This window comes from Lucilia sericata, unplaced genomic scaffold, assembly GCF_015586225.1.
Source record: "Lucilia sericata isolate MDLA Ls3-8-SP2 unplaced genomic scaffold, ASM1558622v1 Contig001620F_arrow, whole genome shotgun sequence".
NCBI classification, from domain to species: Eukaryota; Metazoa; Arthropoda; class Insecta; order Diptera; family Calliphoridae; genus Lucilia; species Lucilia sericata.
In genome coordinates this window covers 57,227-74,945 of record NW_023995535.1, presented here as the reverse complement: position 1 = coordinate 74,945, position 17,719 = coordinate 57,227, and the positions used below count along the sequence as shown (strand labels likewise).

Below are 17,719 nucleotides of genomic sequence, written 5' to 3'. Positions count from 1 at the left end.
ACCTGTTGAAATGTTGGAATCTTTGAAATGTCATTGAAACGAAGCTTCCTAACGCTACTTCTTTTCGTCAATCTCGAACAGCTCTTAGAGTGGGATCTGATATACTCGTGGAAGATTATCGCGACCTTATTAACCGTCACTGCTGTGTTCAACAGAAACCTGACTGTAGACCATAGTATTCAGGCTCCGGATGTAAGGTTGAAGGTATGAAGTTGACCCATTACCTCTGCTTGTTTTAAATCACCAACTTGCTGATCTCCAGGTAAAATTGCTAGGGTTTTACCAATTCTACCGCTGGATGCTGGGGAATTTTGTCTAATCAGCAAGATATAGAATCAGCTACAGCTATGAGAAGGATTCTGCGGGATTACCTTTTCTGCGAAGCCCACGTCAGAAGGGACAAATTCCTCTTTGACGCGTATTCCTTTTTCTGTTTTTGTTCGACGTTCGGAGTCGATAAAGTTGTTCAGATTGAGGCACCACTATGCAAAACGTGAACTTGTAAATTATTTCCAGGATCGATGGCAAGAAATCGTGATGGATATAAAACTTGTCAATTATGTCCTGGCCATCTTCTTCTAGTATAGTTAAATTTCGTTTTTTATCCTTGAATGATTGCGAAAGATTTGAAGTTCAATGATCATCGTCCAAAAATTGTCAACTCTATTAAGAATCTCTATTTCATCGTTCGCTGTATGACACAAAACCCAATCTACTGGATACTCATTAAATAATATATACCATTTAGGATCTAATCCTTCGATCTAAAAGGTCTAATTTTCAATCGTAAATATGCATTATGTATTTCAGAAACTGATATTATACGATTATTTAGTTCTACTAATAAACTTCTCGGCCGATCAACTACTTGTTTTAAGTATTTTATTAGTACAGAGTAAGAGTCCTTGTCCTCGTTTTTCCATAAAGCTGGCATTCGTCTTATCGTGGCTTGGGTTCTAGACCTTATTATATAATGTCTAGATCGTACGACTTTCAACAACATTAGCGACTTTATTTTATAGTATTTTATCCCCTATTGCACAAACTCCGAAACCGTCTAAACAAAAACTTTGACTTCTGACTTTATATTTTGTCCTCCATTATTAACACATCAGCCAGACATATGAAACTCACATTCTTTGAAATTCCTAAAAATTAAAACATTTCCCAGAACTTATGAAATATGTTAGAAATTCAACCGAACTCAACATTCTTAGAAATCTTTGAAAACCACCATCAAATTGTTTTACTAAACAACAAAAATCCACTAGGGACATTGACCATTAATTAATTTGTTTTCAAAGAAACCATACGACTTAACCTTGAATTTTTTTAACGCCATTTACTTTTTGAGAAAGACTAAAGGTAATTCTAGAAAAAAAAATTGCTATATTTTATAGAGAAAACATCATAATACGAAAATTCCATTTGACTGTAGGCGTACTGAGGATTTAATGTCAGTCACCGTATTAATGCTGTTTGTACTTACATGATTATTATGATTAAAATCTCTTTCATTTGAGATTTATTAAGTTTGAAATTAATTAAGTGAAAATTATTATGAAAATAATAATTATTTTAACGATGAAAAACAATGAACTGTGTGTGAGTTATGATGTCTGGCTGCAGTTAACAGACTAGGTGGGGTAAAAGTTAAATTTCAAGAAATATTTAATAAATTGTGTATTAAGTTTGTTAAAATTGATATAAAGAAGAAGTTCGTAAATTGTAAGCAAAGGAATCTAAAATTCATATTTACAAGGCATTAAAGATAACTTGTCTTGCTTTTACAGACCCGACAAACCTTTCGGAATTATAATTTACTCTCTAAATAAGAAATCAAACAAATCTTCATCTTCAAGATCAAAATCGGAAAGAAAAACTTAAAAAAATCGATTATTTACGTGTTACAAAAGTGCTTCGCCAAATTAGGCGTATACTTAATATTTGCAATATCAATAAATCAAAAACACGTATACGTATAGCTGTCGTCAATAAAAGCAGTGCAATTTCACAATGTAAAACTTTCCACTTGAAATAGAACAAGTAAGAGTGTTACATTTGGCTGTGCCTGATCTTATATTCCCCACACAAATACTCAAAGTTGTTGTTGTTGTTTCCAGTAGTTATAAACAAGCAAACACAACGTACTAACAAACAATCACAATCAGAAAATTGTTGTTGTTTTCATACATCTGCATGCAAAAAAGGTTGTCTCGGATTTTTGCTCATATCTTCGTTATTTATGAACCGATTTTGCTGATTTTAAATATTAAACTTCTCGAAAGTATGTCTGTCAGAATTATTGAAGATTTCGATCCCAAAGATATCTGTAGTCTTCTGAAAATTGATTTCAATAGACGGACGGCAAGTAGACAGACAGACAGGCAGAAAGACAGACAGACAGACAGACATACGAACATGGCTTAATCCACTCCGCTATCTATAAGGATCCAAACTTAATAAGGTCGGAAAAAGCAGAAGCAGACAGATATACGAACATGGCTTAATCCACTCTGCTATCTATAAGGATCCAAATTTAATAGGGTCGGAAAAATATATTGTAGAAATTACAAACGAAATGACAAACTTCTCACGAAGGTGAAGGGTATAAAAATGAAGATGAAGTTTTTTTGATTTTATATGTTTACAATTATTGTGCTTTATGACAACAGTTACAACTTTGCATCAGAAAGTAAATCAAAATTTTGACCGGTTTCCAAGATATGAGCCTTAGATCAATTTTTCATCACTTTTTTGCAAAAATGACACCATTAAAAAGGTGCCTGGCTTTGGGTAAAACTAATAGAATTACAGCATAAGCCTTTTATAGATAAAGATGCATACATATATGTATGTACACTTGGTACCAAATTGACACCAAAGAGTTTATAATTTTTGAATAACAACAAATTGACAGCGCAACGTTGTGAACATTGCAACAGTTCGTTTTCGAAATCTAAATTTTATACAAATCCGTTGTCTAAATGTTAACAAACGTGGTAAGCTCACTATTGCCAACGGATTATTTGTCAATAGTGAGCTTACCATGTTTGTTAACATTTAGACAACGGATGTGTATAAATTTAGATTTCGACAACGAATTGTTGAAATGTTGTCAACATTACATAGTGTTGGCGTACGTATGTATATACTTGGACAACGGATGGTATAAAAAAATTATAAACAGTTTGGTGTCAATTTGGTACCAAGCGTGTATATTTCTTTTTCCCTCTGTGTGTGTATCTAAAAATCTCTAAACTATCTCTGCATCAGTTTTACTGATTTAAAATCTTCAGTCACCAGTCAATACATCAGTTAAACGTGTTGAAAAACACTTCCTTTCATCATTTTCACGATACAAACACAGCTATACAATACATATAAGAAATCTATGTTACTTTTACAGAATTCAACAGCCACGTCCAAAACTACAGGTCATTTTACCACCACATTTTATTTTATCATGGAATTTTAAATTGTCACAATTTTTTTGTCGTCAGCATCGTGAAAAGTTTGTATAAAACAAATACTTTCTGTTTTCACTCATGTTTTCATTAATATAACTATTTTTTTTTTGCTAGACAAACTCCATGTATACTACAAATACATACATACATACATATGTTGTTTCACCTAAATATATTCATATTTTTAACTTACATGTGTAAATAAAAACTTGTACTAATAAAATGAAAAGCTTGCTATTAACAAGCAAGACCTCTGTATAGTGTAGAGCTTGTGTCAATGTCAATTAAGTTAGAAAAAAACAACAAAGGTGCCATAGCTAAAGGCCTGTCCAAGAGAGCAAATACAACCCTGTCCCGAAAAAACAGTATAACAAATATGCCGTAAGTTATAACTGTTAACGGGATACTGTTATAGTAAGTAGTTCTAGAATATGAACGCTTCAACTAAAGTATAAATTGCTTCTAAGGGAGGCATGAATTTACGTTTGCCAAAAGGGAAGTATGCCATAAGTTAACATCAAATATTTCCAAAAACTATCTGATAAGCAGAAGATTCACCTAAGATACACCCAATGAAAAGTTACTAACTATAAAAAAAACTTTGTTTATAATGGAACTCTCTGCTTCAATAAAATTCTACTATTTTATTCGAACTAGATTCAATTTATCGAAAGCTTATTCTCTACAATCAGTTTTCTGATTTTCACCTTAACTTTCATCTTGGAAATTCCTAGATTTATTTACCTTTCAAAATGTCACCTATTGGCATACCTTCCCCGTATAAACTTACTTTTTACATTTAAAACAAAAATTGTGCTTTAACTAAAAAAAGTGTGTAAATAATAATTGTAGAATATTGCTCAAGTATCGCTACACTATTTACTCAACAAACTTAACTTATTCTACTTTTTTAACAAAGACTATAAATAACATTTTTATTACATTTTATGTAAAATAATATTTATACAGTATATTATTACATTCGTTTAATTGAAAAGTTAAGAGAAAATTTAAATCTTTCTTTTGGATTTATATAAATTTATATAAGATTTTTAAGTAAAGAAATATGTAAATGCATTTTAAATTTAGTTTTTGAAATTATATGTAAAATGTTAAGGTAAAACATTAGAGTAGTTTGAGTCTTTTTGCTTATAAGTTGGAAAAGTGCAGGTTCGATTCCCGACATCAATTCTAAAACCGACTCACTGTGATCTCTAAAGTGATTAACTTTTTACCCGGAAATGATCTACATTGATCCATCATAAAACTCTAGTGGTTATTTCCGATATAGAATCGAAATATCCGCTAAGTCATCCACAAATTAACTTCAGAAAGAAACTAACAACCCTGGAAAGAGGACATTTCCTTTTCGTCCTTATTATGGCAACAAACTATATCTATTTTTAAAGCGTGATATATAAACATGTTTTCTTTACCCTTAATATAGTTGGTTCTTTTAGTATAGATTTCGAGAGATTCATTCAGATGGCCCATTCATGGTTCTTTGAGTTTATCGTGTTCCATTACGAATGGATTCCATTTAGATCTATTCGTTGTTTCCAAGTTTTGTTTCGTTTAGCTGCTTCCTTTTCTGCCTATCCACGACTTTCTTGGGCATTCCATTTAATAGTAATGAAGCCCTCTGCTTTTCCTAAGGTATGTCCAATCCATTGACTCCCTCAAGCTTTGTTTTGGGATAGTATCAGGTCAAATATTCTCAAGATTTTCTAACAGACCGCGTTTCACAAGGACCTGAACTTCATTTATAACCTTAGTTGCAGCGCTCCATGACTCACAATCCTATTTAACTTGATCTTCAGCGATATATATATATATACATTTTGAACGCCATATATATTTGAGACCCCAAAGGATTGATCGCTAGAATTCATCCTGCCCTTTTCAGCTGTACTGGAGCTACCAGACGATGTCAGAAGGTTGCCGAGGTAAAGAAAAAGACACGCTTAGCAATCTTGTGTTGTTGATATCGAAGGCAGATGTATTGGTGTTATTTACACATAACCTTCGTCTTTCCAAAGTTGATTTTTAGGCCGCTTCCACCTGTACCGCGTTATATTTCTCTTGCTCGTTATTATATCTATCGCGCCTGTAGAAACCTTAGGTTATCCGTCTGCAATACCGTCTAAAGCCAGGGCCCAAATTACGGTATACGATATCGATCGAAATCTCAATAGAATCTAAATGGAGATTTCGATCGATATCGTATGCCATAATTTGGGCCCAGCTTTGACGTTGATAGCCCGATTTTAGAAGGCTTGTTTGCTGAGTTTATAAGCAATTATTTGGTCGCGAAATCGGCAGACAGCTAATGAAGAATGCATATTTCGTAAAGCATCCTGATCATATAATTTCTGAACTTAATCACATTCTAGAAAGTTCCCATAGTAGATATTAGTTAGAATTTTACCTATCTCTAACTCTTCAGTTTAATATACAAAACATTTTCATAGAGACAAAAACTTCTTAACAACTTATATAAGAATGTTATATGTAAGACCTCTAAATCCATGCCAGGTATAACCATGTCTACAGATTAAAATAGTATATGTACGTAATCTAAGAATATATCCTTAATACTTTTATATAAAGACTTAAATTTGTTAATACTATTCATAACTAGAGTTTGTTATAACAATTTGAAATATGTATTTTATATAAGAATATTATTTTATTATTTATTATCCAACACTCATAATATAACATACACTAAAAACAACATAAACCTAATTATTGTTATTTTCTTTTACATTTCAAATCATCATCTACATGACATTCATCATTCTCGTTTCATATAACAACAACAACTACTACTACTATTACTCCCTGCAACTGACCTAAAAACCCCTTTTTTTAATTTTTCCTCTTTTCTTTTATTTGGTTGCTTTGGTTTCTTAATTTTTGGTTCATTTATTACAACAACTTGCATTACGTATGTATGTTCAAACGTACTCTATGATTACTCTTTCCAAATGTCCATCCATAATTCCACATGAAAGGAAAACACTTTTCCATTATTTAAGACGATGGTAAGAAGCATCCATATTAAATTTACCATATATTTTTTTTTTCATATTACAACACTTATAAAGTAGCAATAATGTAATGTGTAGTTAACACCATTTGTTAGTTAGTTTTATTTTATCCTTTATTTTTATAATTTCTGACAAGATAATTTGTTAGTTAATCGAAAATCATGTAGTTTGTACACATTTATTGTTTTAGTTGAATGAAAGACTACACCATTTTCAAGTGAATTTTGAAATATTAGTTATCTATAATTCAATAAAACCAAAAGCTGATCTTATAAAATCGAAGGTTAGTCTTTTGAAATCAATTTCATAACTAGCGATCGTTAAACCCAGAGAAACCTCACAAGTGATTTTGTTAAATTTCGCTAAAATATAAACTTAGCAGCTCTAGTAAGATCATTACTACAATTACCGATCACTACCGTTCCAGTGCATTCTCGTAAGCGATCATATAATGAAAACTCAGTAATTTACCGATCGAGAAGCCTTAAAATCTATCATATGCAGATCTCTTATTTTAAATTAAGAATTAAACATCTCATAGCTTAAACAAGATCGTATATTAGAGACAGAAATAATCGTGAACTGCGAGATATTGATCTCAGATAAAAGTGGAACATTAGAGCAAAGCGTTTTACGGTTGGCTCCAACTAATAGATAAATTGGGCCTAAGCAACTTCACTAAAAACTCGGAAACTAATATATACAACCGTCTACAAGATCAGAACACTAGTTTCCAGAAGGAAGTCCATGCTTTCACGAAATATGGCAAATGTTTTAGATTGATTTTGACGCCAACAGTTGTTAACATACTTCTACGGACTTATTTGCTGATAAGATTAAGACCATATTGGACTGTAGTAGAGCCTTAAAAGAATACTCTAATGGTAAACTATGTATCTAATAAGCATCAAGCTTCTCGGCGATAATCGTCAATGAAAAACTTGCTATAAAGCGAATAGAACTAGAGGAAATTAGCCTTACTCATGCAAACTTATTCGCCGTGATGAGAGCGGAACATGGGCAAGTGAATACCGCAAAGCCACATGAAATACTTAATGGACGGGAGGTAGTACCAAAACGATCCTATGAGGAAATACGTTGTTTGTATGGTGGCATATATTGTAACTGGAAACCCAGAATTACCAGAATTTAGAAAATGCTGAGAGGATAGTGAAACGCTGAAAATCGTTCGCTATCATTGTTAGCCTTTAATCGAAATTAAAGGTTGTATGATGTATTCCTCCGGGCTCTGAGAAAAGCGATATTCTGAAACCCTTCCTCTGTCATTAACAGGTTACGTTGAACTGGATTTAAATTTCTTAGGAGTGATGTTATATCAGATATTACATCACTGATTATATCCTGGAAATTAAATTACAGAACTTCAGACGAAAATTCCAATGATCGTTTTACCAAAATTTGCCATGTAAAAGATAGAAAAGCAGACCCAATAACGGCCTATGTGTATTTAATTACATCTGGTATAGTAATCTAACCTAAGCATGAACTTAGGCTTTTTATCACAACTATTAAGGACATCATTTCAGAACTGATACTTTTTGAATTTCCCTTGAAAATGGTGTAGCGAATTAGAGTAATTTTAGCTGATCTGTTTCCTAATCTGAACTTTATTAACACTAATTTCATAAATTTGCAATTTATATTTTTAGTGCACCCAAGAATTCAAAACCCTGGTTAAGTACGGGCAAACTAAGTTGTCGCGGTAGTATGTCGCCAGGACCTTTAGAAGCTGTATTCTTTGGTCCCCAAGTAGTGGGTACTACAAAATGTAGTGGTGGTCCGGCTGGTCGTCTTTTACAATCCCGCCAATTACATCGTGAGATATGTAGTTTACTACTGGGAGCTATAGAGCAGTTGAAAATATCCTTAAATGAATTCAGTAATGTACTCCCACCGAATATAAATACACAAATAGGTTCACCACCGTTTCGGGAAAATGATACTAATGATAGAATGCTTAAGCTAATGGAGCAAGCTAAGGTAAGTTAACCTTATAACTAAGAAATTCGTTTTTTTTTTAACATTTTTCCACATTTATAGAATCATGACTCCGAAGAGGATTTCGCCATTAAAGCCAATTCGGATATAGCACAATTGTGTGCCGAATGTATAATGTTTTGGCGTCGAGTCTTAATCGCCTCTACTCAACCGTCTGTGCATACGTTATTGGCCAAAAAGCATCATATTCTTAGAGTACGCAGATTTTCCGAAGGTTTCTTTGTTATGGAAAATCCCCGTCATACGGCAGCTGGTTGTTATGATAGTAATTATCAGAATTACATAGCCATATCGGAAATGGCTAGACGAAGTCGTTATATGCAAACTTTGCCACCTTTGCCAGTCCATTGTACACCGATTGATGGTGACACCAATTCTATGCCACTTATCTTTGAAGATCGTTATATAGAGCCTAGTAAATTTACACGCAAGCGTACAGGGTCCGATCCCAACTTAAATCGTGTAGATATTCCCGTAAATGGTAAAGTCAAAGGTGCAACAGATAAGCCAGTGCCCGCAGCGAGAAAACAAACTAATAAAGAATGTTCTTGTGGGGTGGCCTATGATTATCCCTTAAAGAACAATGGTGTAACTGGAGTGTTAACGCCACGCTTTGCTTTGGGTGGTGAGATTTTGCAAGCAAGTTTAACTATCGCGCCCACGGCAGCCAGTAAAGGACCCAATCCTACCATGAGCCACCGTTACATGTCGCGACATTCGGTTAATGGTTTATTAGATGAAATCGAAGTTGATAATGGTACCTCAAATGGTTTCTGTGAACTCGGTAGTGCTGGCACTTTGCCAGCCAGACATAGCAAGTCTTTGGATCAGCTCGATGGCACTGTTCACAGTACACCTTCCCTGCGAACCCAAAATACCTTAGCTTATCCCGCTAAATTATCAGAGACCGAGTTAAGGCAATATTCTTTGTATAGTTCGGTACAGAAAGGACCATCCTTTAAAGGTTTTGGTCTCAATAGTAATCGTAAGCCCAAAGTACAAGCAGAAGATCTCATGCGCAATATCAATGAATTCAGGCAAAAATATAAAAATGTCGAGGAAAATAACAAAGACTGTGAGCCCTTAACCAATGGCAATCATTCGAAGTTTTATGGTCCTACTAATGCAGCCACATTAGGTCGACAACCATTGGAACATGGCATGTCAGCCAGCAAATATGATTATCTCCATGAGATCAAATTATTAAATCCACCCAAAAAAGTGGTAGAACGGCAACGTACTTACTACAATTCTCTGCCAAAAAGCATAACAAATGGAGAAATTGTGCCACGTCCATCGTATACACCCAATAGGACACTGCCACAAAATGGTCCAGCAACTCAGCCCATTGTGTGGCCTCAACAGATTGTTATATCACGCAGTAATTCTTCGCAAGCCTTAAAACAGAATGTTAACAGGGAAATGGAACCGAATACCACATCCACCATACCCAGATCAGTGGAAATAGCCCGTGTTAGAGTATCGGACCTTAAAGAAATGCTTAAGAATGGTACACTGCAAAAAGAATCCAGTAGTTCGGAAAGTGATATTCCCTCCAAGGTAAAGAAGTCGAAGGCAGAACAGAAAATGCTGTCCTCAGCCAGTGTGCCCTTTAAACTGGACTCAACTTCAGGTGATCAAGATCAAACAACTAGTGGTTTCAGTGAGTCCTTGCCCAATTTGGCGCCTCCTCATCAATTCACCACCGAGGGAGTATTAAGTGACTCCACATCATCGTTAAGCGAAGAAAGCGGTTGGGTATCGAGTCGACGCAGCTCTATTATACCCTCTAGTCCGGAGACTATTTTAAAACAGACCCAAACTAAACAAACAAGTGAATTAGAAACTCGTCTCAATGGCGAACAACTCAGATTGAAATTGCAAAAACTTTTAGAGCAACAAAATAAAACTAAAAAGCTTAAAGAGAATCGTTGTAATACAAAAACTTTAATGAACAGCACTGAAGGAGGTGTCAACAAAAAGGTCACCACGGTAACAGTCAAAGTTAAAACTGAGCGTTTAAAATCGGAACTAAGACGTAATCTAAGGAATATACCCTACAATGAATCGACGGAAGTGGAGGATTCTGATATGTCACTCATACAGACCCAAAGAAGAGAACGACATCGACGCACGGAAAAATCTAAATCAGATTTTGATTTGACCAGCATTAAGGAGACAACAGGCTCCATAATAAATGTAAGAGTACCGCCACCGCAACAATTTCAAGATGATCTTCTGCCGCCGGATGAATTTAGAGATCCTCCCGTAACTAATGAAAATCAAACAAAGAAATCTTTACAACTAAAACCTAAACACACTACAAATCCCTCGACTAGTATAACAACGCCCGTAACATTTAACACGGAAACGTATCAGAATCTAACACAACATTCGTCACCATCAATTGTAGTGCCACCAGCACCACCGCCTCCCTTAAAGGAGATACCACAACACTCGCTGAATCTAAGGACTCCCATTGCGGCCATCGATAATCCGGTGTATCACATCTATGAGTCCATGAAACCTATAACAGCTGCCAATATATTCACCAACAAACCAGTAGTTAGATCTCATAGCATCATCGAAATGAAAAGACCCAAAGATTTTGGCAATGCCATTGTAAAAACTGCCGTTATAACCAATACTACTAGATCAAATCGTTCTACACCCAATGGTTCCAGTAAAATCTCACAAAACTCTCAAAGCCAACCGGCCTCGTTGGACAATACCGAAGATGAGAATAAGGAAAATTCAAATACCACTACCAGCAACAGTAATACACAAACAGCGATTACCCGTTCGAGTAGCACTAAATCGCACAAATCGAAAAATAAAGGTCCCGAATGTAACATATCCCTAATGGAATTCGAAAAATATCGTGAAGAATTTCGCAAACAATTGAAATACAGTGGCAGCATTTATTCAGACTTTACACGTCTATCATCTGAACTACCCTATTTCTATATAAGCGATGAATATAGAGCCTTCTCACCCAATGGCATGCATTTAATCATATGTGTTCATGGTTTAGATGGTAATTCGGCTGATTTGCGTTTGGTGCGCACATATTTGGAATTGGGTTTACCCGGTGCTAATTTAGAGTTTTTAATGTCGGAACGTAATCAGGGTGATACATTTTCCGATTTCGATACAATGACTGATAGGTAAGGAAAATTGTGTATTCTCGATGTTATAGAGGAGAAGTTGATGTTTTCTTTTTTTTTCTTTATTTTAGACTTGTTGCTGAAATTTTATATCATATCGAAACCTGTGGACTTAATCCTACGCGCATTTCTTTTGTAGCACACTCTTTGGGAACAATTATTGTACGCAGCGCTTTGGCACGACCACAAATGCGTTCATTATTGCCACGCCTGCATACATTCCTATCGTTGTCGGGACCTCATTTGGGTACATTATATAATACGAGCGGACTTGTTAATATGGGTAAGTAGAAAGTATTTCTTTGGTTTAATAGAATTCTAATAGACTAGTACTAGCAATAGACTAGTGCTAGCACTTTGCTAACCAGACATAGCATGTATTTGGCTCTGCTAGATGCCGGTGTTCACAGTACAGCTTCTCTGCTAACCCAAAATACGTTGGCTTATCACTCTATAAAACTCGATAAACAGAAACCTCTTAAGGCGTTTGGCCTCAATGGAAGTCTAAGCCCACGATATGTACAATATCAATGAATTCAGACTAAAATGTTAAGAGCATAAAAAAGAGGTGACTTTTGAGAACTGTCAGCCCTTAACGACAATTCGTAACTTTATAACTAATAGCTCTGGGGACGATTAAAACAATAAATGCAATACTTTTTAGACTCATGTGTATAACTTTACATAAATCTTTCTTTACAGGTATGTGGTTTATGCAAAAATGGAAAAAATCTGGTTCTTTATTACAACTTTGCATGCGAGATACAACCGATTTGCGTAAAAGTTTCCTTTACCGTTTGAGTCAACGCAGTACATTACATCATTTTAAAAATATATTATTATGTGGTTCCAGTCAAGATCGTTATGTACCAGCACATTCGGCACGCCTTGAATTGTGTAAAGCCGCTATACGTGATAATTCCAATTTGGGCATAATATATAGGTGAGTTTTAAATCCCCCGCCCCCCAAAGAAAAATGGATAAAAAATTAAAAATTTTTTGTTTTTTTTTTTTTTTCACAGAGAAATGATACACAATATTATAGCGCCCATATTGGCTCGTCCCGAATTGACTTTAACGCGCTATGATGTACACCATGCTTTACCGCATACAGCCAATACCTTAATTGGACGAGCAGCCCATATTGCAGTCTTGGATTCGGAATTATTTATAGAGAAATTTTTATTGATAGCCGGTCTAAAATATTTTAGTTAGCATATTTAACTAAAAAATAAACGAACTTATTAAATATTAATTTTAGTGAAAAACGGAAATAGTTCGGAATAGTTTTACAGGGTAAAAAAAAAACACTTTCAAGTCCGCTGAAGAAAATAACGAGAATTGCAAGCATTTTCTTTTTTATTATTATGAACTAAAGTAAATAAGGAATTTTTTTTTAAAAAACCAAAGAAATAATTATAGAAAAAACAACTTCTGATAGAATTGACTTTTTATATATTTAAATATATTACAATATAGATAAAGTAGTTATTGAAAACTTTTCTATTAAAGTTTAAATTAAATCAAAATATTAAAAAGAAATTAAGACCCATACAAAACACTTACAATTCATAACCTTAAAATCCTTGAAACATTTTTAAAAATCAAAATTAAAGAAAGTTAAAAATACAGATTATATTAATATATAAAATATAATCAAATGTTGAACTTAAAAAAAATATTGTTGAGATTTATGAAATTGTAGGAAAGAAAGCCCTTAAAAAAGGAAATAAAATAAAGAAAAACGATTTTTGAATAGTTATAGAAAGATTTTTAAAAAACATAAGGAAACTCCATAAAAAGACATTATTATTAATATTTATAAACATACTTTATATTCCTTTTTTCGTTCAGTGTATTTATATGGTACAATATTTGTCTTGTATTCGTTTATAACTTTTCTCGTTGAAAGCCGTCTTTTAAAGACCCTTTTTAAAACAGGTGTCTTTACACTAGAGTGTAAAAAATTATATACATAGTTGTCAATTAATGTTTAAAAAAAATTGTTTTTCTTCTTCTTGTATTGTATTGTATGTACTTTAATCAAAATTTAAATGGAAATTGTGTAAAACATTTTTTAAAAAATTCAAATTAAGTTTTAATTTTTCAAAAATTCTTTAAAAAATAACTTAAGCTCTACTTTAAATTCTTTTTATTAAAACGTTACACTTTAATTTGCCTATTAATTTGCCAATATGTTAAATCCTTTTCAATTTTCATTTCTTTTCTTAACACCAGTAAATAGTTCTTCTTCTCCTTCTTAATAATTAGAAAAAAAAAACCCCGACAAAAGCTTAACAAAGTAAACGTAGTTTTAAAACAAAAAATAGCCAACACCACCCATTTAAAGAAAATGAAATATAACGAGTTTTTTAAATAGATTTTACATACGTCCAGTTCCAATACTTTAGTAATTGATTGATTGTTTCAATCGATTGATTGAATGAAGAATGAAAGTTATACCAAAGATTGATAAACAATTTAAAATCAACCAAATAGTTACATATAGTAATCTTATTAGAAAAAAGTAACAGCTTTTTAAAAAAAAAAACACATACTAATTAAAATTACCGTGTTTTAATTTGTTTGTAAAAATTATTATTATAAATGAATAACTAAAATAATTACTGTCATTATTCAACAACAACAAAAATCTACTCACAATTTGTCAACTCAAAAGAAAGTTCTTAAGAAAAATAAAAAGATAATTTAAAATATTGAAAAAGAAAAATAGAAAACAAATTGTTTTATTTTATATAAAGAATTATGGAAGATTTGTATCACGATGTCAACAAACAGACAGACAGACTGACTCTACTATATGTAAGGATCCAAAATAGAATAAAGTTCCAAATAAAATGTCAAACTTATAAGGCACTATGGTTCCAAATCAAAATCTTCTGAATTTGGATTAATAATGATTTTGCGGTAGCTAACAAGTAGCTTTCCTCCAATACAAAAGCTGTTTTCAAACGAACGTTTCGTTTTCATGAGAGAAGAGCGATAAATTCAACAAATGTTTGATATTTTCGTTTTTTTAAGACAGTAGTGCTTAACGAATTTAAATGCATCTCCATTATTTTAACAACTAGAAGTCCCTACTTTAAAATTTATATAAAAATTGAAGTAAGCTTTTACTTCATGTAAATTTAATACTCAGTGGACTCACCTTTGTCCTGTTCTAGCTCCTTTAAACTTGGGACTCTTGTAGTCTGACGGAATGAAGGACGTGGAGAGACTCTGTTCACTAATAAAAGAAAAAGTTTAATTTATAAAATAAGTTATAAATTTCAGAAATGCAAATAGAATAGAAAAAAGTATAGATCTCTATTGGAAATATTTTCGAATCACTTTTTAGTTATATTACTGTCCTGCACAAAGATGCTGATCCTTTTAGATTGTCCTAAATTCATTTGTCTGAAATTTATAATCTGTTTGGGTTGCATAGCTAAAAGAAATATTTTTGGTATCCGCTATTTCAAACATCTAAGAGTCAAATAACTAAAATCCTCTATTAATACTCTTCAAAAAGTACCTTTTGACTGCTTAATAACTAATTGACTTGGACTTAGACCAAAAAATAGTTTAATTAATTGACTGATCAATGGACTAGTCCATGGACTAATCGATAATATTGTCAATACCATAAATCATAGACTAGTCTATACACTAACTTACAGATACAACAGGTAGTAGTATTTTATGCCAACAACTCGAGTCAGAGTGAAGTTTATATTCTGCTTTCAACTACCCAAAAACGTATCCATCTGTTCGGACGTATCCATCTGTTCGGTTAACTCTACTTATGGACTAGGTCACTTGGAATACCGCAATTTCTAGACCACGAGTATATATTAAACCATGTATAGGTCCCCATACATGGACAGTTTAAAAAATATCACAAGGTGTCCTAAAGCGAAATACGATGGGAACCCCTGCCATAAACTACTAATGGAGTAGACTATAGACAAGTCAATATGCTGGTCAATAGATAAAAAAACCCAATATCTGATGGAAATAAAGGTTTAATAAAACATCTACATTTGAAGAACTATCGGCGCTTAGAAGCCTAGTGTAGTTCCAAGAAAAGCCTGCACAAATATCATATACAAAGCAATGCGATTGGATAAACTTATGCTAAAATTTCCAGCAAATTAAATCGCTTTTTATCAATTTTTCAATACCTAAACTACAACACTTACCCCAACAATATATTAAACAAAAAGTATTTTAATTCTATAATTTAAATTTTGCACATTTTAAAACCCACAATCTAGACTTAAAATTAAATGAAAACAAACTGACACAAAACAAAACAAAAACAAACAGAAATAACAGTACGTTAACTGCATTATCGACTTACAGAATGCAACTTGGCAACAGTGTTGCCAACTTAGTGCTTTTAGCACTATTTGCGGTGCTTTTTGGTGTGCCAAACGCGGAAAATTTTGCTCATGGTGCCTTTTTTCAAAAAGGCACTACAGTGGTGCTTTCTAATTTTATGACAGTGCATTTAGTGCTTTTTATACCCACCATCAAAAAAGATGAGTGGGGTATATTGATTTTGTCACTCCGTTTGTAACACATTGGTCGTAGACCCACAAAAGTATTAAATTCTAAGGCGATCTAACCATGTCCATCCGTCTGTTCATCTGTCCGTCCGTCTGTTGAAAGCACGATAGGGTTAGAACGGAAAGAGCAAGGGAGTTAAATTTTTCCACAAATATTTCTTATAGGTAAGGTTTGTTTGGTATTGCAAATGGACAATATGGGTCCACAATTTCGCATATCCCCCATACAAGTGGCCCCCCCGAAAAACAGCTTTAACAGTCACAACTGTTTTAAACATACGAGTATAGCGATAAAATTTGGCATAAATAAGTTTTATATGCGCCAAAATCTCTGTACCAAATTTTATGGGATTCGGTCCAAAATTGACCCTACCCCCCATACTAGTATAGCGATGAAATTCAACATAAGTAAGTTTTATATATGCCAAAATCTCTACTAAATTTTATAGAAATTGGTCTATAATTGACCCTACCCCCCATATAAGGTCTCCTTCAGAAAATGATTTAAACGGTCATTACTGACTTAAAAATACGTTATAGCGATGAAATTCGGCATAAATAAGTTTTATATAAGTCAAAATGTCTCTACCAAATTTTATGGGAATCGGTCCATAACTGACCCTACCCCCAAATAAGGTCCCCCTATGAGTGCAGCGTTGAAATTCAACATAAGTAACTTTTATATGCATCAAAATTTCTCTACCAAATGACATTAATACTCATTATCGACTTAAAAATATTCGACATAAATATGTTTTATATAAGCCAAAATCTCTCTAGCAAATTTTACGGCAATCGGTCCATAATTGACCCTACCCCCACATATGGTCACCTTCAAAAATTGATTTTAACGCTCATTACTGACTTAAAAATACGAGTATAGCGGAGAAATTCGAATTTAATTCGGATTTGTCGGTAGCGTACCCTACCCCCTATTAAGGTCCCCTTAAAAATATGAGTACAGCGATGAAAATTGACAAAAAATAAGTTTTATATAATTTTTTTACACAATTAAACCTATCCCTCATATATAAAGCCTCCATGATTACTTCATCGTTGTACTCGCAATAAAAAGATTTTTATTATAATTCTTTATGCCGAATTTTATGACGATTGGTCTATAACTGACCAACAAAACAAAATCTATGTACAAAATTTTATGGGTATCGATATATAATTGTCCCAACCCCATATAAGTTCCCCTTTAGATAATAACTTTTACGCTTATGACTGAATTAAAAATTCGAGAACAGCAATGAAATTCGAAACGAATAAGTGTTATACGAAATCTTTCTACCAAATTTTACGACAAACAGTTCATAATTGACACTACCTCTGATATATGTTCATGGTAAAAAAAATTGGACAAAAATATTTTGTTTTTAAAAATTAATATTTTGTTAATTTGAAGATCACGTACATAATTGAATTAAGCCTTA

The 17,719-nt window shown here is 33.2% G+C and overlaps 1 protein-coding gene across 1 annotated transcript in view; it reads left to right on the top strand.

Annotated features, from left to right (window-relative positions):
- LOC119612189 overlaps nt 1-14,447 on the top strand; it is a 33,890-nt gene extending 19,443 nt beyond the window's left edge. Inside the window, exons 4-8 of the mRNA XM_037967920.1 lie at nt 8,194-8,524; nt 8,585-11,709; nt 11,781-11,992; nt 12,412-12,652; nt 12,732-14,447. Coding sequence (XP_037823848.1) covers nt 8,194-8,524; nt 8,585-11,709; nt 11,781-11,992; nt 12,412-12,652; nt 12,732-12,924 — 4,102 coding nt within the window. The 3' untranslated portion in view covers nt 12,925-14,447. The remainder of the gene's footprint in view (nt 1-8,193; nt 8,525-8,584; nt 11,710-11,780; nt 11,993-12,411; nt 12,653-12,731) is intronic.
- The last annotated feature ends 3,272 nt before the right edge of the window (nt 14,448-17,719 follow it).